This window comes from Macrotis lagotis, chromosome 1, assembly GCF_037893015.1.
Source record: "Macrotis lagotis isolate mMagLag1 chromosome 1, bilby.v1.9.chrom.fasta, whole genome shotgun sequence".
NCBI lineage: Eukaryota > Metazoa > Chordata > Mammalia > Peramelemorphia > Peramelidae > Macrotis > Macrotis lagotis.
In genome coordinates, this window is record NC_133658.1 from 492680701 (window position 1) to 492704165 (window position 23465).

A 23465-nucleotide genomic window follows, 5' to 3' on the forward strand; every position below is an offset into this window, starting at 1 on the left:
TATTTCCTTCTCTTTTATATTAAATTGATATTCTTGTTCATAGTTATGCTTTTTATTTGTATATTTTCCTTCATATTATCTTGTACTTTTCCCTCTTATCTTTTGTTACAAATTTCATATCAAATAAAATGATCATTTCCACATACACAATACATCAAAAAATGAAGTTTGTACATGAAATTGAAGGCCTGTATCATGTTTATTGCTTTTTAAAATATGTATATATATATATATATACATACACACACACACACACACACACACACATACACACATACTCTTGCACTGTAGCTTTCTAAGTGTCCATGCTTTCTACTAGTCTTGCCTTCTTTAATTTCTGCATCTTTTAAAAGATGTCTCAAGAATCATCCTAGCCTTGTTAGTCCAGTTCCTTCCATAGTCCCCATTTTTTCCTTCTTTGTGAGTAAATTCAATTTTTGCCAAATTTTACAAGGTTAGAAAAGGGTAGGATATGTGTTTTAAAGAGAAACCCTATGGCCTTAAGTTTCAGGTTGTTCCATGCAAAAATTAGCCTGATTCCTATTCTTGTCATATGGATGGATAGAGTGCTAGGCCTGGAGTCAGTAAGTCCTGAATTCAAATGGGACCTCAGACACTTACTAAAAGTGCAATTCCAGGCAAGTTATTTAACCCCTTTACCTCAGTTTCCTCATCTGTAAAATGAGCTGGAGAAGGAAATGGCAAACTACTCCGGTATCTTTGTCACAAAAACCTCAAATGGTGTCATGAAAAACTGGACATGTCTGAAATGACTAAGTAACAACAAAAACAAATAGATGGTATATTCATTAAATATATAGTTGATACAATGCTGAGAAGTTTAGATACCACTACATAACAGTCAGAATCCAAAAGTATTTTGATAGCTTTGAACTTAGGGCTGAATCAAATAAGATAGAATTTAGTAAGGATAAATGTCCAGTCTTTTTCTTAGACAAAAAAATCAACTCCTCACATATAAGGTAAAGGAGGTATAGAAAGGCTATAATTGCTGTGAAAAAAAAGATCTGGGTTTTTTTCAACACCAAACTCAATATGGGACAGTAATTTGATGTGACAACAAAAAAAGCTAATACATTCTTGAGCTACATTAAGAGAAGCTGAGCTTCCCGGAATACATAGATAATAAGCTTTCTGTAGTCTCCCTTGTCAAACCTCATCAAGAGTATTGTATCAGTTTAGGGTACTGTTTATTTAAGAAGGGCATTGATAAGCTGGAGAATTTTACAGACTGGGACAAATGGAGTGGTCTAGGGCTTTAAGCTTATGCCAGATGAAGTTCATTTGAAAGAACTGGACATATTTACCCTAGAAAAAAGAAAACTCAGTACATAATAACTGTACTGATGTTTTTAGAGCCATGCGATACAGGGATCAAACTTGCTCTGTTTTTCCCCTTGTTCCTGTTTATATGAGACTGAATGAAACTCGAAAATCATGAAACTGATGCCTAGGTCCAAAACAGTTTTATGTTACATAACCTCAACTGGGCTTTCACTGTGGCAAAGCATTCCTTTCATACCTCTCTAATCAATTCACTTGATCTTCATCTTTTTTTGAGTCTTTCTCTGGCAGAGATTGGTTTTTCCTAAAAAGAGATAAAGTAATCTCAGATCCTGCTTGCCTCTCCATTTCCTTGTCACAACTTCCTATTCACTTAAGGGCTTTAAAAGTCCCACACATTTGTAATTGGAACCTCTCTGACTTGGTGTTATTTGTGAAGGCCATTCGAGTTACCATACCCTTCTTACCGTTATGAAGACTAGGAGAACCATGTCCGGAGAAGCTAAGTGCCATTATATCCTTGTTCTATATCCTTTCTCTGTTAGGGCAAAATAAATCTCCTTTGTGATTTGTGAGTGCCTCTTAAAATCTGAAGGAAGAGAGTGCCAGTATTAGGCCCATTTCTAACAACATTATGAACAAACTTAACTCATTATCTTTCTCCCAAAACCCTTTTCTTTTTCTAATAGCTGTTATTATTGACTAGGCTCATCCTCAACTCTTCACTCTTCCTTAAGCTCCAGATACAACCTGTTGTCTAGTCTGTTCAGCCCCCCCTTTGTGTCATGCCCTTCTCTCTTTGGCATTGTTCCAAGTCTGCTGCAGTACCTCAGCATATGCCTGGACAGCTAGAACAGCCTGCTCAGTGGTCTCCTTGCCTAACTGCATTCCATCTTCCATCTGTCAATCAAAGTGGTCTTCCAAAAGTGCAGGACTGAAGGGGAAGGGAATAAGCATCTATATTGTGTCATGAAATGCCAGGCACCACAAAACACATTACAAATGGTACCTCATTTAATCCTCACAGCCACCCTATTTCTTAACCCCATGAGGAATCTTAAGTAAAATAGATTGTCACTGGATAGGAGTGTCTGTCATGACAACTCCCAATTTGTAATCTCCAGTGATTCCATATCACCTCTACAATCAAATATACTCAGTTTAGTATTTAGAATTCTTCATAACCTAGTACCCTCCTAACCTATCTTATATTTGTTCCCTTCCAAGTACTCTCCAGTCCAATGACACTAACCTCAATATTGCTCTTTGCAGAAAATAGTCTTATCTTCTGATTCTGTGCATTTCACTGGCTGTCCTCCATGAAAGAAATTTTCTTCATCATCTCTGTCTCTTGATCTATTTTCCTTCATGATCTCAGTTAAAATCCTACCTTTTACAGGAAGACTTTATTCCTTTAATTCTTGTTAGCAAGTCAGCAAGAATCTATTAAGTACCTACCATGTACAGGAAACCCTCTTAATTCATACTCAGCTCCTGAATTTCAAAGCCATTGTGACATATCACTTGAGTTCCATAGTAGAATTAATTCATAATAGTAGAGAGAGCTCTTCTGGCTTTGATGTGCAATTTTATTACTCAATCATTTATTTCATTTTGTTTGATTTTTTTGTGATCCCTTTTAGGGGCACAAGGAGCCAGGTTTGGGTGCTAGGTTTCTTGGCAAAATATACTTGACTGGCTTTTACAGATGAAGAAACTGAGGCAAATTGAGTTAAGAGACTTGACCAGGGTCTTATAGCTAAGTATCTGAGGTTGGATTTAAACTTGTGGAGATCTCTTGCTGATTTCAATCTCAGTACTTTATTCACTGCACCACTTAGCTGCCCAATTGTCTTCAATAAATATCTTCTTTACAAATTGTTAATTCTCATTTCATAAATTCTCTTGCTCTTATTTTCCCATTTTTCCCCTCTGTTGCTTTTATTTGATTTAAAAAATCAATTTCTTTAATTCTTATAAGAATTCATATTGGCCTTATGTCCTTAAAAATTGAAATTGGCCAAATGGAAACCAAATTCTTTTTTTGCTTTTTGCAAGGCAATAGGGTTGACCAAAGTCACATTAGCTAGGTAATTATTAAGTGTCTGAGGCCGGATTTGAACTCAGGTCCTGCTGACTCCAAGGCTGGTGCTCTATTCACTGCACTTCCTAACTGCCCCCTGCTGAAGAGCTTAAAAATAGAATTGGCCAAAAGAGAAAAGAAGTACAAAAATTTGCTGAACTAAAGAAGTCTTTAAAAGGTAGAATTGACCAATTGGAAATGGAAGTACAGAAGCTCACTGAAGAAAGGGCTGTAAAACTGTGCATACTTTTTGAAAGGGATCATTAAAAAAGGAAAAGGACAGGGCAGCTAGGTGGTGCAGTGCATAGAGCCTCGGCCCGGGAGTCAGGAGGACCTGAGTTCAAATTTGGTCTCAGACACTCAAGAATGGCCTAGCTATATGACCTTGGGCAAGTCACTTAACCCCATTGCCTTGCAAAAAAAACCAAAAAAAAAGGGAAAGGACTTACATGTTGAAAAATTACTTATATTTTTGTGGTGGCTAAGAATTGGAAATTGAGGGAATACCCCATAATTGGGTAATACCATTGAAAATTTAGGGATTTCCCCATAATTGGGAAATGACTGAACAAGTTGTGGTATATGATGATGATGCAGTACAACTTTGATTTAAGAAATGAGCTTAATGATTTTAGAAAAACATGGAAAGACTTGCATGAAAAAAGGATGAGTGAAATGAATAGAACCAAGAGAACCTTATGTACTGTAACTGCAATATTATATGATGATCAACTGTGATAGACTTAGCTCTTCTTAACAATACAATAATCCAAGACAATTCCAAAAAAACTCACTAAGGGAAATGCTATCCACATTCAGAGAAAGAACTATGGAGTCTGAATGCAGCTCATCTATATTATTTTCACTTTTTTGTTTTTTTAAATCTTTTTCTTTTTTTCCCTTTTGTTCTGATTCTTATTTCACAATATAATTGATGTGAAACTATGTTTACCGTACTTATAGACATATAACCTACATCAGCCTATTGGCCTTCTTGAGGAGGGGGAGAAGGGAGAAAAATTTATAACTCAATCTTATGAAAAATGAATGTTGAAAACTTATCTTTTATATATATGTATGTGTGTGTATATATATATACATATATATATATATATATATATATATATATATATATATATATATATATATATATGTAAATGCTATTTACAACCCCTTTCCCACCCCAATTCAAAACAAATAAGAGTGGTGATATTAAATGTACTTTAAAATGTCTATTTAAAACCAAGCAACCATTATCTGTAATGGGGATGTTACAAGATCAAGAGTGAAGTAAGGTTACCATTAATATCACTATTATTTAATATTGTTATTAGAAATAGTGGCTGTAGTAATAAGAGAAGAAAAAAATGGAGAAATTGGAATAGGGTATGAGGAAATAAAATTTTCACTCTTTGCAGATGATATGATTGTATACTTAGTCACATGATGGTGTTTGTCCTTTCTTCTCAGAGGACCATGACATCAGGAAGTTGATGCCATGACAAGCTCATGAATTTGACTTGAGTGAAGGAGTTATTGTGCTATAACTCACCAGCTCACTTTCTCCATCTGGGTGCAGTGGCCACATATGAATCAGGATGACTGGAGATGGCTCTGGATACAAGACAGTCAGGATTAAGTGACTTGCCAAGATCTCACAGCTAGTTAAGAGTCAAGTGTCTTGAGGGTGGATTTGAACTCAGGTACTGCAGACCCTGAGACTGATGCTCTATTCTCTGCACCACTTAGCTGCTCTTATATACTTAGAGAATTCTAGAAAATCAACTGAAAACTACTTGAAATAATGAGCAATTTTAGCAATTTTGTAAGATACAAAATAAGCCTATATATTGCTGAGAAAATCCAACAGCAAGAAACAAAGAGATTCTATTTTAACTTGACATTATAAAATACTTGAGAGTCTACCAACAAGACAAATGCAGGGACTAAATGGATATTATTACAAAATATAAATTATTTCATGCAAATAAGGCCAGATCTAACCAATTGAAAAATATTTAATTGTGGGTACTTATGGGTGAGCTGAGCCAATATAATGAAATTACTTATGCGTAAGTAACCAATATAATGAAAATGACAGTTCTACCCAAATTAATCTATTTATTCAGTGCCATACCAATCTAACAATAAAAAAATTACAATAAGCATACTTAGGAGAGCAAGTAATAATTTACCTGTCAGATCTATGGATAAGGGAAGAATTTAAGCTCAAAGAAGCTATAGAGAGCATTTTGAGATATAAAATTGATAATTTAGATTATATAAAATTTAAAAGTTTTTGCACAGATAAAACTACTGCAATCAAGATTAGAAGGAGAGCAGCAAAATGAGGGGGGATTTACAGCAAGTATCTTTGATAAAGATATCATTTCTCAAGTATGTAGAGAAACTGAATCAAATTTAAAAGAATACAAGACATTCCCTGATTGATAAATGGTCAAAGGATATGAACACAATTTTCAGATGAAGAAATTAAAGCTATCTATAGTCATAGGAAAAAATTTTGTAAATTACTTGATTAAAGAAATTCAAATTAAAACATCAGATTGACTAATATGACAAAAACAGAAATTGATAAATGCTGGAGGGGAGGTGAGAAAACTGCATTGTTTGGGGAGTTGCCAACTGATGTAAGAATAATTTGAAGCTATGCTCAAAGGGCAGCCAAACTGTTCATACTCTCTGATCCAGCAATACTACTTCTAGGTCTATATCCCAAAGGATATAATTGTAATATAATATTTTTGTGCTATAAGAAATGACAAACAGGAGGAGTTCAGAAAAATCTGGAAAAGACTTAGATGAACTAATACAAAGTGAAATGAGCAGAACCAGGAGAATATTGTACACAGTGAGGACAATGTATATGATTGAATTGTGAATGACTTAGCCATGTTCAGCAATACAAAGATCCAGGACAAACCCAAAGGACTTATGAAAAATGCTATCCACCTCCAGAGAAAGAGGTCTTTCAGTCTGAATACAGACTGAAGCAAGCAATTTTTTTTACTATATTTCTATATTACTCTATTTTTTTCCTTCCTTTTTTTGTAGATTTTTGCAATGCAATGGAGTTGTGACTTGCCCATGATCAGACAGCTATGTAATTATTAAGTATCTGAGACTGGATTTGAACTCAGTTCTTCCTGATTCCAGGGCCGGTACTCTATCCACTGTATCACCTAGCTGCCCCTCATGCTTTCTTGCACAAAATGACTAATATGAGAATTTTTACATAATTGCACATATTTAATCTAAATCAGATTGTTTAAACTCTTTCATTTAGAAGGGAGGGAAGGAGGGAACTCAAAACTTAAAAAAACCCTGCAAATGTTAAGAATAGTTTTTTATATGTAATTGAACAATAAAATATTATTTAAAAAATAAAAATAGGATAAAGAACATATTCTTGCAAACTCCTATGATATGAATATGTTGATACCTAAATCAAAGAAGAATCAAAATAAAGAAAACTGTAGATTGATTTCCCTAATGAATATTTATACAAACATTTAAATATCAGCAAGGAGTTTAACAACAATATCTCACAAATATAATGTACTATGACAAAGCTGGATTTATACCAGAAATGCAGGGCTCATTCCATATTAGAAAAACTTTAAACCTAATTGACCCTAAAAGTAACAACAGTAAAAATCATATAACTGTTTCAGTGCTTTCAGAAAAGGCTTTTGACAAAATACAATACCTGTTCCTGTTAAAACAACAGAAAGCATTGGAATATATAGCTTTCATTAAACCAATAAGTGATATCTACAACCAAGAGTAAACATTATTTTTAATAAGGATATTTTAGTATCCTTTCCAAAATGATGTTTGGCCTTCATTCTCAAAGAAGACCATGACAACAGGGAGATGACGCTATGGCATGCCAGTGAATTGGATTGGAGTGAGGGAATGCTGTGCTAAGTCACAAGCTTCACTTTCTCCTTTGGAGCCACCTAGGTCCAATGAATAGATATAAATCAGGATGCCTGGAGATGGCCCTGGATGTAAGACAGTCAGGATTAAATGACTTGCCTGAGGTCACACAAGTAGTAAGTGTCAAATATCTGAATCCAGATTTGAATTCAGGTCCTCCAAACTCCAGGGCTGGTGCTCTATCTACTGTGCTACCTAACTGTCCTTTCCCAGTAAGATCAGAAGTGAAGACAGGATTTCCATGATCACCATTTCTATTCATTATGGTAACCTTATATGTTAGCTTTAGCAATAAGACAACAGCAAAAAAACTATCATTTTTGCAATTGATTGGATAGTTTACCTAAGTCATCTGTAAAATCAGCACAGTTGGAGGATATAAAATAAAACCTTGGAAAATATTAGCATTTCTGTGTATTACCTTCCAGGAAGGTAGAGAAATAGAAGTTCCATTTAAAATAACTTACAGATATTATCAAATACTTGGGAATCCCCTCCAACATACACACAGGAATGAAATGAGCACAATTACAAAACCTTTCCCACAAATAAAGTCATCAAAATAAATAACGAGAAATATATTGTTCATTGGTAAACCAAGTCAATAAAATAAAAATGAAATTATGACCTTATTTGTTTATTTAGTGCCATACCAATCAAACAACCAAAGAATTATTTTACAGTTGGCAAAAATAAGCAGTAAAATTGGAGGGGATCCAAGCAGTAATAGATCTCTCTCTTTCTCTCTTCGTGTGTGTGTGTGTGTGTGTGTATGTGTGTGTGTGTGTGTGTGTGTGTGTGTATACTGATGCTTTATAATTTTAGACTGGGTAGGGTTAAGCCCCCTTTTGTACTTTTTTTCATTAAATCCCTGAAAATAATATATACTGGATAGAAAATAGAAAAGTTGGGTCAGTGAAACATATTAGACATATGATATTCTGAAGCAAATGAATACTATCAAATAGTATTTGATCAATCCAAGTTCCCAGTTGTAGGGAAAAGTATTAACTATTTGACAAAAACAGTTAAAAAAACTGGAAAGCAGTCTGGAAGAGTCTAGGTATAAATCAGTACCTTGTGTCGTGAAAGCAACAAATGAGTGTATGATTTCTATATAAAAGATATTGTCATAAATTACTGGGACAGGTAAAAAATTATCTGTCAGATCTTTTGAAAGGGTAAGAGTTCATGACAGACGAGATAGATCCACAGGAGGTAAAATGGATAGTTTTGATTATATAAAATTGAAAAGATTCTACATTTACAAAATCAAAGCTGTTATAATTAGTAGACAATCATGCAACTGAGAAATGTTTTACAGTAAGGTTCTCTTATAAAGTACTATACCTCACATTTGTCAGATTAGTTAACATGAGAGAAAATGAAAATAAATGCTGGAAGAGAAGGATGAAAATTGGTAGACTGCTGGTGGAAATATGTTCTAGTTCAGCAATTTGAAATTAAAACTCAGACTATTAAACTGTACTCAACCTTTAATGCAATGATATCACTACTAAGTTTATTCCATTGAGATAAAAAATGAAAAAATCTATATAGTAACAATTTTTAAAATATAATAAACTGAAAGATTTAGTAACTGATTAGTACAGTGACCCACTACTGTTTCAAAGAACTCATGATGAAATATGCTGTTCACCTCCAGATAAAGAGCTATTGAACTTACTAAGAACATGGCTAATTTGGACATTTGTTTCATATGACTACACATTTATAATGAGATTTTTTTTTTATCCTTCTTAGTGGTTGGAAGAGGTAAGGAAAGGTGGAAAATTTGAAACTAAAAGAAAGAAATTGCCTCTGTGCTTTGAGGAAAATAAAATAAAATAAAATTGAGCCAGATAGAAAGTTTTAAATAAGAGAGCAATAATAAAGGAAACAAAGGCACCTTTTGTGTAGATAACTTTCTTAAAGATATTTGTCAAAAAAGAGAGGAGAGATCTAGTAAAATAACAGCAAAAGATGGATCCAATAAGAATATTTTGGGATCTAGATTTTTAAAAAATATGTAACGTTATGTATTATTTATAATTATAATGGAGCAAAATTAAACCTAAAAACTTCTGCTTACTAGTTGTCTTCCACGAATGTATTATATTACATAAGACTGTATAAAATGTAACCATAGAGATAAAACTGTTGGGTATGTATATGTGTGAACACCCCAAAGATATTTGTTGAGAGGATATATAGAATCTGTATACAATCCAATTGGATTTTAGAGTTACAATGTCACAAGCATTTTCATTGAACATATCCCCTTCATAGAATGAAATTTCTCCCCAAGGGATGCTATAGATCAGACAGGAGACCTTGGGAGTTGGCTACACATCATTCAATCTATGATAACTTTGAGTGATCTGTTCAATTGGCAACTAGGGCCAATGAATAGGTAAATGTTTTGAAAAACCTATAGCTTCAGAGGCCTAACAGTTGCTTATTCTAACCACCATTTTGTGCCTGCCCAAAGCTCTACTTAGACTGGTCTTTATAGACAGAGACCTTCAGAAATGTTGACCTTGAAGCATCCTAAGAGCTCATGAGACTACTGGACAGCTGGCTTGCAGAGTTCTAGCCCGTTCTGGGCCACACACAAAAGAGGCAAATTTGAGAATGACATGACAAATGATAGCCATCAGGATATACAGTTGGAAAATGTGGGTTCTCTAAAACCTAAAGAGTCAGCTCTTAAAACTCTGGGCTTCCTTCTTAGATTATGGGTATGCATGGATTTTTCTCTTATTGTCCCTCACATGGGCCTCCATCAGATATAGTATACTCTTCAGCTCTAATGACCTCATCCTCGGTGTGATTATTCATGAATCTCAGGGATATGTGTCCATTTGATTCCAAAGTCAGAGCACTATCTTTCTGATGTGAACTACAGGTTTTTGACCCTATTTTGATTCTGAACACCACCATAGACTTGTCCTTGATTGGAGTCCATAGAATACTGGGAGGGAGAAAACTGAAACAAAAAGGAGCATAAATCCTTTTCTGGACTAACCCTTTATTTTAAGAATGAGGAAACAGAGACACAGAGACCCTATAAAGTAGCAAATCCAAAACTTGAGTCTCTGACTTCGGATCTTATAACCATACTTGTGTTAGAATTGGGTTATGGCAAGATATATCATTTATGTTTTTATGGGTTAAGAAAATTCTCGGTGGCAGCTAGGTGATGCAACGCACAGGCCCTGGAGTCAGGAGTGCCTGAGTTCAAATCCGGCCTCAGACACTTAATAATTACCTAGCTGTGTGGCCTTGGGCAAGCCACTTAACCCCATTTACCTTGCAAAATCCTTTTTTTTAAAAAAAAAATTCTCTACTCTGAGTTTGCAGTATTTTTATTTTATTTTTATTTTTTAGTTTTTTTGCAAGGCAGTGGGGTTAAGTGGCTTGCCAAAGGCCACACAGGTAGGTAATTATTAAGTGTCTGAGGCCGGATTTGAACTCAGGTACTCCTGACTCCAGGGCCGGTGCTCTATCCACCACGCCACCTAGTCACCCCTGCAGTATTTTTTAAATTTATGAATAAGAAATAAGAAAATTAAAAATAATTATTTTATTAAACATTAATAATAATATAAGACAGTAAAGAAAATGTGGCAATTATAGAAAGATGGGTGATATATTGGGAATTATAGGAGTCCAGATTCCCTGTAAAACACTCCAGTAGAGATTAAAAATGCATCAGTTATAAAAAGAATATTGATAATCTGTAGATTACATGACACCTTCCAGCTATAGACAGAAAAAAACACTAGAATCTTGGAGAAATTTGACGGAGATAAGCTAGGGTAAGTTTGTACAGCAAAAAAATCTGTGGGGACAAAAAGAGTATATGGGAAAGATACTGCCTTAGATGAAGGATCCCAAGGCTTAAGATAATTCTAAGCAGTTCAGTTTGAGAGCATCTATAGATCCTAATAGCAGGAAGGTAAGGGCCCTAAGCAATAGTCTAACTCATGCGGATTGCCCTGGAGCCTATGTCAAGAGGGAGGCCATAGACAGAACTCCGGACTAGAGTAGCCCCTGAATCCACTAGCAGTGGGATGAAGGAAGCACCCCAAGTAGAGCATAATTCAGGGTGAGAGGCCCTGGGCAGAGCCTTGCGTGTAACCTCCTGGTAAGAAGTAATCAAGGGGAAAACCAGAGAGTTCAGCATGAAAGAGCTCCAGGCAGAGCCCAGCTGCCCTGTAGCCTAGTTTAGAAAGAGTTGAACTCTACATCAAGAGAAAGGGGAAGAGCCCTGCAACAGGCCTGGGTTGAACCCATTATAAAGGAGACTATGAGGAATCCTTGTAGCAACTGGAAAAAAAAGTCTCAGCTTCAGTTCCTCCCAGAACCCTTACTACAGTAGAGATAGGACCCTGAACCACTTCTAGTTTTGAATTTACATCTAGGCAATCTAGATCTGTGCCACAGCAAACAAATAAGACCAAACAATTCTACAGAAGAAAGTACCAAAGTTTAACCATTGAATTCTGAGCAGAATTGGCGTCCACACAAGCCCCCTAGGTTTGGAGCAAGCCAATGAAAATACCTACTTATATGAGACTATATATTGGATTTCAACAAGTCTGGAGATAAACCCTGCGTAAGAGAACAACTACCCCAAGTGCTGGTTCACAAACTTCAGGGAGGGGAAAAAAATGTCCTAGTCATTAGGATTTTAAGATTACCTAGAAGAAATGAAACAAAAGAAGCAATGTAATAACTGGGGAGGAGAGAATGGTAAGGGAAATTGAGACCTGGGAATAGATGGTAGAAGAGCTCATCTAAGCACTGAATAGTTTGAAAATTTAAATGGGCAAAACAGGAAAGGTTGAAACAAGAAAATGCAAAAAAAAAGTTTAAAAAATGATTAAAGTGGGAAAATAATCAAGAAGAAATATCTAAATTCTTTGATAATCTGGAAATTGTGATTTTTAAAAAGTCTCATACCACATTTCAAGGAATGTTTGAAGTCATACATTTTTAGACTAGTCAATGTGGAAGTTTTGGTTTGGTTCTTTTTTTTGGTAGACTTTCCATTTGTTAAAAATATTTTTAAATTGTGAAATGGAGAGAGGCAGAGATAGGTAGAAATAATAAGTAGGTGGTATCTTGGATAGAGTACTGGACCTAGAATCAGAAAAACTTCCTGTGTTCACATCTGGCCTTAGACATTACTGTGTGACCTTTGGCAAGTCACTTAACCCTGTTTGCCTCAGAGTAAATGAGTTAGAGAAGGAAATGGCAGACCACTCCAGTATCTTTACCAAGAAAACTCCATATAAGGTCACAAAAGAGTTTAGACATGACTAAAGAACATACAAAATAGATCAATATATAAATAGGTTATTTAAAATAATCAAGTGTTTTCTAAAAATCTTGTTTTTTAAGAGTTGAGTGTGGATGAAATCCTATTCTGTATTAGCATTGGACCTGGAAATCAGAAGGTCTAAGTTTGAGGAATGCCTCAGCATTTGACTGTTGCCTACCTCATCAGAGATGATCAGAGCATCTATGTCCCAGGGTTGTTGTGAAAATAATATTTGTAAAGTATGTTGGAGAATTTTCTCTACCAAGAGGAGGTCCAATGAATGACTAGTTCAAAGAGGAGGCCAGTCTAAAAGCAAAGAAATCTATTAGCTTGCTAAGACAGCTATTGATAATTGTTTCAGCTTCCTGGAGTACAGATTTAGTTTTCATAACTTTTCACACCATAATCAATAGCATTTTTGACAACTTAGGATAGATAAATGACACCCTCCACAGGGGAAGCATGACTAGAGAAAAAGGGAAATCTTTCAAGGAAGAAAGGGAAAGTGGGGGCAGCTTCTAGAGAAATATTTACCATGCCACTGGTAAGGTTTGTAATCAGAATGAGAAGATATTGTCTGTTCAAGGGCAAGGGGATCAACAGTTTTGCAATTGTGAAAGAGATCCATTTAGACAAAACTGTAGGGTCAAGGTAAATATTTAGAAAAGACTACAAATTCTCATTTATCCAAGGAAAACTAATAGTTGTGAATAGTAGCAGATCAAGCTTTCCTTTTTTTTTTTTTTTTTTTTTTTTTACTATCTTTGCAGCTTATTGTTTCTTCTTCAGTAGCAGTCGTGAATTATTATGAGGCCACCAGATGGTTGGGGAACCTATATTGTTAGCAGTGTAATAGCTGGGGAGGAGAGAATGGCAAGGGAAATTGAGACCTACTACTCTTGAACAGACAATATCTTCTCATTCTGATTACAAACCTTATCAGTGGCATGGTAAATATTTCTCTAGAAGCTGCCCCCACTTTCCCCTTCTCCAAGGGCTTGCTTTACAAACTTTAGAGCTCTCTAATTTGCACAGGCTCCTCAAAGAACCTGTCAGATGCCATTTTCATCCTATTAACTGATTCCTTCCCTTTTTTTTCTTTGTTTCATCAGGTTTCAGAAATGGCTGAAGATGGCAGTGATGAAACTATGTTTATTTGTGAGTATATCACATGAAAAAAGATTGAAATGACCCAAACGAGTCAAATTTATAAGAATACAAAGTCATTACTTAATGTCTTCATGGTCAAAGGATATGAATAGGCAGGTTTGAGATGAAGAAATCAAAGTTATCTCTAGTCATAAAAAAAGATCTAAATCTTAGAAATGCAGATTATAATAGCTCTGAGGTACTACATCATACCTGTCATATTGGCTAATTTGACAGAAAAAGAAAATGACAAGTATTGAATGTGATATGGGAAAATTGGAACCCTAATGCACTGTTGGTAGAGTTAAGAACTGATCCAACAATTATTTTGCTTGTTTTTGCAAGGCAAATGGAGTTAAATGATTTGCTCAAGGTCAAAGAGCTAGGTAATTATTAAGTGTCTGAAGCCGGATTTGAACTCAGGTTCTTCTGAATCCAGGGCCAGTGCCACCTAGCTGCCCCTGATCCAACAATTCTTTATATATATATATATTTACATTTTATTGAATTTGTTAATGTTACAGGGTTCTTGCACTGCCAAAACCATGCCTGAGAATTCAAATAATGAAATAAGGCACAATGGACAGTCTCATCTACCCATCATACAGTATATTAAAACCCGATTAATGTTCATTTTGACATTTTCACAATCTCTTTAAAATGTTATAATAAGAATTGGGATTTAAAATCTACTGCAGGTCTTCAAATTTCTAGTACAATATGCCATTAAATAACACTTCCACATAATCATCTCAGTTCATTCCTCAGTAATGTAATCCAACAAAATACTGCTGGCAAAGATGCTTACTTTTCAGGGAAAATAGATGGCTCAAAGTCCAAGAATTCTATTTAATTCTTTTGACTAAGGTTTTTGGTTCCCAAATGAAGTCTTCAGTTTAACTGAGTAGACCCAGTTATTCTTTTGAACCTCCACCTTCTCCTTGGTTTGGCAGTTTGTCCAGGAACACCTTTCTAAGAGCTAGCCTGACAATTCTTCCCCATAACTCCAGCAACTATGCCAAGAAGCAGTTGGCAGGGGTTGCTGAGACACTATCACCTTCTATAAGTCAGAAGGTGATTTTTGCATCTGAATACCTTAAGAGAGAATATGTTGCTATCAAGATCTGGGAGATTGTTTTACTCACCTACTTGCTTCCCTCTTGTCAGTGGCAAGTCTGCAACTCCTGAATTTGGCATTGAAATTTAATATAGAGAAAGCCAGACTCTGCACATCAAGTGGTCACACACCATTTTGCAATGTTTGTCACTGAATCAAAGTGACAAAACTAATCAGGATGAAACAGAATCTGAAGTTAGATGGAATGAAACTTTCATACTATAGGCAATAACTTTGGATGGCTTTGTCAGGTCCTGTTTAAGGACTAAGTTACTGGATTGTTTAACCTGGAGTTATATTAAAAACACTATCTTCTGCTCCATTCTTTCCCCCCCACCCCCTGACCTCTGAACAGCCAGAGGCACATCCAATAGAGACACGTCCAATAGCCAAGTCAGGATAATCATTGCGACAAGGAACATCCTGACCTTGAAAAGGCAGGGATGATCCAACAATTCTTTTTTTTTTTTTGCAAGGCAAATGGTTAAGTGGCTTGCCCAAGGCCACAAGGCTAGGTAATTATTAAGTGTCTAAGACTGGATTTGTACTCCTGACTCCAGGGCTTGTGCTTTATCCACTGCTCCACCTAGCTGCCCTGATCCAACAATTCTTGAGAGCAATTTGGAACTACGCTGAAAGGGCTGTAAAACTGCATACCCTTTGACCCAACATAGCACTACTAGATGTGTATAATAAAGAGATTTTTTTAAAAAAGGTAATGAATCTAGCAGCTCTTTGGAGCTACTAAGTGGCAAAGAATTGGAAATTGAGGCAATGCCCATCAGTTGGGTAATGACTAAACAAGTATATGATTGTAATGGAATTGTGCTTCAAGAAATGACAAGCAGGATGCTTTCAGAAAACCTGAGAAGGCTTACATGAATTGATACAAAATGAAGTGAGCAGAATGAGAACATTGTACACAGTAACAGTAATATTGTATGATGATCAGTTTTGAATGACTTAGCTATTCATATCAATACAGTGATCTAAGATATTTTCAAAGGACTTATGATGAAAAATGCTATGCGTCTCCAGAAAAAGAATGAGTCTGAATTCATCTTTTTTTATTATAAAGATTTTATTTATATTGAGTTTTACAATTTTCCCCCTAATCTTACTTCCCCCCACAGAAGACAATTTGCCAGTCTTTACATTGTTTCCATGGTATACATTGATCCAAATTGAATGTGATCAGAGAGAAATCATATCCTTAAGGAAGAAACATAAAGTATAAGAGATAGCAGGATCAGACAATAAGATATTAATTTTTTTTCCCTAAATTAAAGTTAATAGTCCTTGGTCTTTGTTCAAACTCCACAGTTGTTTCTCTGGATACAGATGGTATTCTCCAAATTGTCCCTGATTGTTGCACTTATGGAATGAGTGAGTCCATTAAGGTTGATCGTCTCTCCCATGTTGCTGTTAGGGCGTGAATTCATCTTAAAACCTAATTATTTTCTTGCTTTTTTTTCTTGTGGGTTTTTAGGGGAGTTTTTTTTGGGTTTTTTGTTCTTTTCCTTCCCAATATGATTAATATGAAAATATGTTTTGCATGAATGCATTTGTATAATCTATATCAAATTATTTGCCTTCTCAAGGAAGAAAAGGAAGGAAGGAGAGAGAGAAAATTTGGAATTCAACTTTTTTTTAAAAAGGAAAAGATTGTTTTTGCATGTAATTGAAAAAAATATTTTAAAAAAACTAAAAAAGTAATATTGAAATGACTTTATTAATCATGTAAAATTATAATAGTTTTTTTTTTTAATGTGGAAAAATATTTTCTGAAAATCCAGGTAGTTTCTTTAGGGGGTGGAGAAAGCTACAAGAAACTCAAGAGTAGCTTTAAATAGCCCCTATTTAGGATTTGTATGAATGAGATGAGCAGAACCAGAAGGACATAACAGCAACATGGGGTTGATGATCAATCTTAATGGACTTGCTTATTCCATCAGTGTAAGAATCAGTGACAATTTGGGGGTATCTGTGATGGAGAATGCCTTCTGTATCTAGAGAAAGAATTGTGGAGTTTGAACAAAGACTATTGCCTCAAATTTAAAAAAAATAAAAAAGTTATCTTATGTAATTTTGCTATTTCTTATATTTTTTTCCTTAAGGATATGATTTCTCTCTCAACACATTCAATTTAGATCAATGTATAGCATGGAAACAATGTAAAGATAACAGACTGCCTTCTATGGAGTGGGGGGGGGAAGCGAAATGAGGGGGGGAAATTGTAAAATTCAAAAATAAATAAATAAATAAAAATTAAACCCACTTACTAAATGGGGAAGATTTTATAATAATTTTAGTAAACAGGATTTTTTTTACAGTTTTCTTGCATACAGAACATTGTAGTTTGTAGATACTAATTGAGAAAAATGATATGGTACCAGAAGTATGAAAAATATTTTACATTTATAACTAAGGAATTGAAAATAGAGGGTATTTGTGTATTTCCTTTCCCCCCTATTTGGAATAATTGTGTTTTTATTTTCAAAGAAATGACTACAAATGATTTATAGACATTTCCTTATAGTACATTATGTTTTTATGGAGTGGAATGACGTAGCTTACTTAATCAAATGAGTTGTCTGTTTTGTTTGCTTTGGTGATAGTCACTTTCATGGTAATCTTAGCCAGCAGTCAGCAGTATGTTCTTTAATATACGTTTTACAAGTTTGTTACAGCATTAATTAAGATTTTCTGGCAGTCTGGTTAAATTATAGCTAACCATGAATACTGCCTTTGAAGAGATCTATTTGTCTATTTACAGGGTGTGAAGACTGTGGTCAGTACCATGATTCAGAATGTCCAGAATTGGGCCCAGTGGTGATGGTAAAAGACTCTTTTGTATTGAGCAGGGCAAGGTGAGCAACTTTAAATTAGTTTTTTATTTTACAGGTGGGATTTACTGTATGTGTACAAATGTGTTAAGTTATACATATGCACATACATGAATGTATAAATAGTTTAAAAATCTTTTTTTCTCTGTTTTTCTAGTTTTTTCAAGATTACCTAATAACTGTAGTGAGAGAGCAAGATTTTTTTATGTTTTCCAAGATGAAATTTTCCTCAAAATTTCTGGAAGGCATAAATGATTTTCATCACAGTGTGAACTTGAACAGTTTTTTTGCCATGATGAGGAAGAATGTAATTCAATTTTTCTAGAGTGAGCCTCTTTTATCTACTTCAAAAAATAAAAGTACCAGGGTATCAATGATTTGATTGTGTAGGTAGCAATATCTGACACAGTGCTAATGTGACATGGTGCTAATGAATTCAAGTCACTGAATTTTGTTAGTTTTTCTATTCAGTATTCTATGGCTGCAAAGTACAACCCTAACCTTGACCAGATATGTTCAAAATAAATTATGTTGGTTAAAGGGGAGAACCAACTAAGGGTTTATGGATAATTTAAACAAAAGTCTATTATTGCTTCTAGAAAATAACTAAAGTGTGCTTATGATTGGTCATGACTTACTTTCTGTGACTACCTCTTTAACTCAGGCCTTTGACATGAACTGGTAGCTTTTAACACCCTTTTGTTAGTTTTCTCTGACTGATCTCCCCATAACTAGTCTTACCCAGCATAATTAAGATACTAGCAGTTAGCAATGTGTTTTGCATATAGTAAATTCCAGTTTTAAATCTGTGATTCTGATGATTGAGAATTAAACTAACCCCTCCACCCCCACCCCCACCAACTGCCTTTCCAATTTTCCCTATTTCTGACACTTCATTTTTTTTATAGACTTCTAGGTTTGTAACACACACATACACACATGCGCACGCACGTGTGCACACAACAGAACCAAGTCTACCTCTTCTGTCTACTCATACAGCTACCACTTTAGTTCAGGTCTACCTTACCTCTTGACCAGACTACTACTCTCCCCATGTAGTCTGTTGCTGCCAAAGTGATTTTCCTTAAGAAAAAAATCTAACCAGTCACTGCCTGACTTTACCTTCAAATACAAATTTCTCTGTTTAGTTTTTTTTAAATATGAAAGATTTAATTTATTTTAGTTTTTAATTCCTGCACAAACTTAGCACACCTTCTGTTTTTACCCTCTTGCACTCTGCTGTCCAGCCCAATTGTCCTCCTCTCTGTCCCTCAGTTATCACACATTATTTTTTGTCTATGTACCTTTGAGTTCTGCCATTCAGCCAAGCTTGCTTTTCTCTCTTCTTCACATACAATATTCTATGTTCATCATAGTCTTTGAACTGGCCATCTCCAATACTTGAATGTGCTCACTTCAGTCTCAGAATCCTCTTCCTTCTATGTTGAGTTGTTTTAGATTCTCTCAATAGCTAGTGTACTCCCTCAAAACTGCATTTTTTCTTTTTATGTTTACCCTGTATATACACTTCCCTCATTAGAATGTAAACATAGGAATTGTTTCTTTCATCATTCATGTCTAATGTTGGTTCCTAACACAGTTAAGGCACATTAACTGGTGTTAAATATATTTTTTAAAAAACTTTCTTAAGATTGTTTTATTTAAGAGTTGCAAGATGAAAGAGATGCAGAACTAACAAACTTCCTAACTTCCCTCCACCCCATTCCCCTCAAAAAACTATTTATGAATCTCTGAAATATTGATCTCATCCTTCCCTGTTCCTAAATACTCCCAGAATATAGAGAACTCAATTGATCATCTCCCAGACCTCATAATAATTTGTTGGGTTCTTCATCTTTATTCTCACACTTCCTCTGCCCAAGAATGGGCTGAGCTTTCAGCTTGAATGCATGGTAGAACCTAAAAGGCTAGATTCTTTATGAGTTTCTATGGCTGAATTTAGATAGTAGGCTGGCACTTGAATGGCCAATATACAGTTTGTTGCCTGGTCTATACTGCAAGTCAGTGGGCTTAAGTGACTTGCCCAAGGTCACACAGCTAGGTAATTATTTAGTGTCTGAGGTTGGATTTGAATTCAGGTCCTTCTGACTCCAGTGCTCTATCCACTGCACCGCCTAGCTGCCCCCAAAATGAAACATTTTAATAGAATGCTGCTAGTGTAAGGTTTCATGTATGTCTGGTACTTTAATGGATCCTTGATTATATTAATGTTACTGCTTCTTCAAGAATATGGATCTCAACTTACCATACCCTTTTCTTTTGTGTAACTCATGTCCATGTTTTGTTTTATTTTGTTCTTAGCATTTTCTTTATTTTAAAAACGTTTTTAAATTCTATTTTTAAAATTTATTTTTTGTTACATTTTGAGTTCTAAGCCATTTCCCTTCCTCCCTTTCAAATTCACACTACAGAAGGCCAAGATTTGATACATACATACATATATGCACACATATACACACAGACATATATATGAAAACAGGCAATACATATATATATGGGTTCTTTCCTCTGGAGATGGATAGCATCTGTCTTCATAGATCCTTTGTACTTTATTTTAATATTTTTCATTATTTCATGCAAGTCTTTCCATGTATTTATAAAATCAACCAGCTTTCATTTATTTTTTCTTTTTTTTCTTTTTTTCTTTTTTTGGTAAAACAATAGGGTTAAGTGGCTTGCCCAAGGCCACACAGCTAGGTAATTATTAAGTGTCTGAAGGCTAGATTTGAACTCAGGTACCCCTGACTCCAGGGCCAATGCTCTATCCACTGTACTACCTAGCCGCCGCCCCCCCCCCCAGCTTTCATTTCTTATAGCATAGTTGTATTCCATCACAATCATATACTACAACTTCATTAGCCAGACTCTAGTTGATAGGCATCCTCATCCTCTCAAATTCCACTTTTTTTGTCACCACAAATATAGCTGCAAAAATATTTTAGAATATATAAGATCTCTTCTTTTTCCCTGATTACCTTGGGAAATAGACTAATGGTGATAGTGTTAGGTCAAAAGATATTACATAATATTATTATTCTTTGAGCATAATTCCAAATTGCTCTCCAGAATAAGTTGGATCACTTCTAATTCTACCAATAAGGTATTAATGTCCCAAGTTTTCTACATTTGTTATTTTTCCCTTTTATCATTTTAACCAATCTGATGGGGGTGAGATATCTTTTAAGTTGTTTTAATTTACATTTCTCTAATCAAGAATGATAAGAAACTATATAAAATCCACCCCTTCCCAATTTTTGCTTTTTTTATAGTCTTGGCTACATTGGTTTTATTGGCACAAAACCTTTAATTTGATGTAATCAAAATTATCCATTTTCCATTTCACATTGCAATCGCTTGTTCATTAATTTTTCTGTGATAGGTGATATGTTTCATGTTCTTTTAATTTTCTTATGATATCTTCCTTTATATCTAAGTCATGTATCCATTTTGACTTTTATCTTTGTAAATGGTATAAGATTTTGGTTTGTACTAAATTTCTGCCATATTGTTTTCCAGTATTCCCAGCGATTTTTATGAAATAGTGAATTCTCATCCCAAAAAACTTACATTTTTCAAACATAAGGTTACTAAAATCATTTACTGCTATATGTTATATGTCTGTTCTGTTGTGCTGGTCATCTTTCTATTTCTTAGCCAGTAACAGATAATTTTAATTTTACTTTGTAATAATTTAGTTTTAGATCTGGTACAGTTAAACCACCTTTCTTTAAATTTTTTCCCATTAATTTTTTTTGATATTCTTGACTTTTTGGTTTTCCAAGTGAATTTTCTTATTCTTCTACCTCATTAAAATATTTTTTCACATAAATATTCATAAGATTGAATAATTAATTTGGTTAAAATTGTCATTTTTATTATATTGGTTCTGCTCATCTATCAATAATCTCCAATTATTTAAATCTGACTTTATATGGATGCAAAATGTTTTATATTTCCTGTTTATCCTGGAAAAAATACTTCCAGATATTTTATATTGTCCAACAGTTATTTTAAATGGAGTAACTTTTACTTTCCTATCATTTAGGGGCTTTCTTGGGTGATATATAGAAATGCTGTTGTGAATTTATTTCATGTCCTGCTATTTTGATAAAATTCTTTAACTTTTTAGTTGTATTTCTAGGATTTTCAAGTGAACTATCCTATCATCTGCAAAAAGAAATAGTTCTGATTCGTTCTATTTCTTTTTCTTATTGCTATTGCTTGCATTTCTAGTACAATATTTAATAATATCAGTGATAATGGACATCTTTGTTTCACTCATCTTATTGGGAAGACTTCTAGCTTATCTGCATTGCAGATGATGCTTGATTTTTGGTGGGTACTTCTGATATTTTAAGGAAAAATTCATTTATACCTATACTTTAAAGTATTTTTAATACTTAAATGTTGTGTTTTATCAGAAACTTCTTCTATGTATATATGTGGTTTTAATGATATGATTTTGTGTTACTTTTGTTACCGATAAGATAAATTTTCTTAATAGTTTCCTATGATAAAGATACTTCTTGCATTCTCAGGTTAAATTCTTTGGTCTTCCATTCCTGGTTTAAATACTTGATCACAATGTATAATATTTGTGATATATTCTTCTAAATATATCTTAAAGTCTTCTAGTTAGGAATTTTGCATTAATATTCACTAGGGAAATTAGTCTGTAATTTTCTTTCTCTGTTTGTTTCCTGATTTAAGAAGCACCACATTTGTTTCATAAAAAAGTTTGGCAGAACTTATTTGTCTATTACTTCAAATAATTTATTTAATGTTGGAATTAGTTTATCTTTGAGCGTTTGGTAGAAATTCACTTGTAAAGCCATCTGGTCCCAGCTCATTTTTATGACTTGATCAATTTCTTTTTCTAAAATAAGCTTATTTAGAAATTTTATTTATTCTTTTATTAATCTGGGTAGTTTATATTTTTGTAAATTTTATTCCATTTTACTTAAATTGTTATCTATCTTGCCATATACTTGGGCAAAATAGCTTCTAATAATTGTTGTAATTTCCTCTTATTATTGATAATAATGATTTGATTTTCTTCTCACTTTTAAAATTATATTAACCAATGGTTTTCATAAAACCCATTTCTAGTTTTATTTATTAATTCACTTGTTTCAGTTTTGTTAATCTCATCTTTAATTTTTAAGATTTCCAATTTGGTGTTTAATTAGGGATTTTAAAATTTGTTCTTTTTCTCATTATTTTAATTGTGTACCCAATTCATTGATCTGCTTTTTCTATATTTTATTGATATAGCATTTAGAGATATAATTTTTCCTCTGATTTATGATGTTGCATTCCATAAGTTTTGGTGTATTGTCTTATTATTATTCTCATTACTGAAATTATTGTTTCTATGACTTGTTCTTTATCCCCATTATAATTTATGATAAGGTTATTTAGTCTCCAATTAATTTTTAATCTTTGTGTGCATGGTTCTTTATTAAATATAATGTTTATTATATTATGATCTGAAAACAATTCATTTAATATTTCTACTTTTCTGCATTTAATTATAACGTTTTTGTGCCCTAATATATGGTCAGTTTTTGTAAAGGTACTGTGTTCTGATGAGAAAAAGGTATATTACTTTCTATTTTCATTCACTTCTCGCCAGATTTCTATCGTGTCTAA

General features: G+C 34.0%; 1 protein-coding gene across 2 annotated transcripts in view; it reads left to right on the forward strand.

The window, feature by feature from the left end:
- PRDM15 (PR/SET domain 15) overlaps positions 1-23465 on the forward strand; it is a 184523-nt gene that overhangs the window by 2034 nt on the left and 159024 nt on the right. The window contains exons 1-3 of one of the 2 annotated variants that reach the window (XM_074213838.1): positions 4577-5091; positions 13793-13838; positions 17723-17816. In XM_074213838.1, the coding sequence (XP_074069939.1) occupies positions 13802-13838; positions 17723-17816 (131 nt within the window). In that variant the 5' untranslated portion in view covers positions 4577-5091; positions 13793-13801. Of the gene's footprint in view, positions 1-4576; positions 5092-13792; positions 13839-17722; positions 17817-23465 lie in introns of those variants that run through there. The other variant, XM_074213837.1, reaches the window with a different exon arrangement.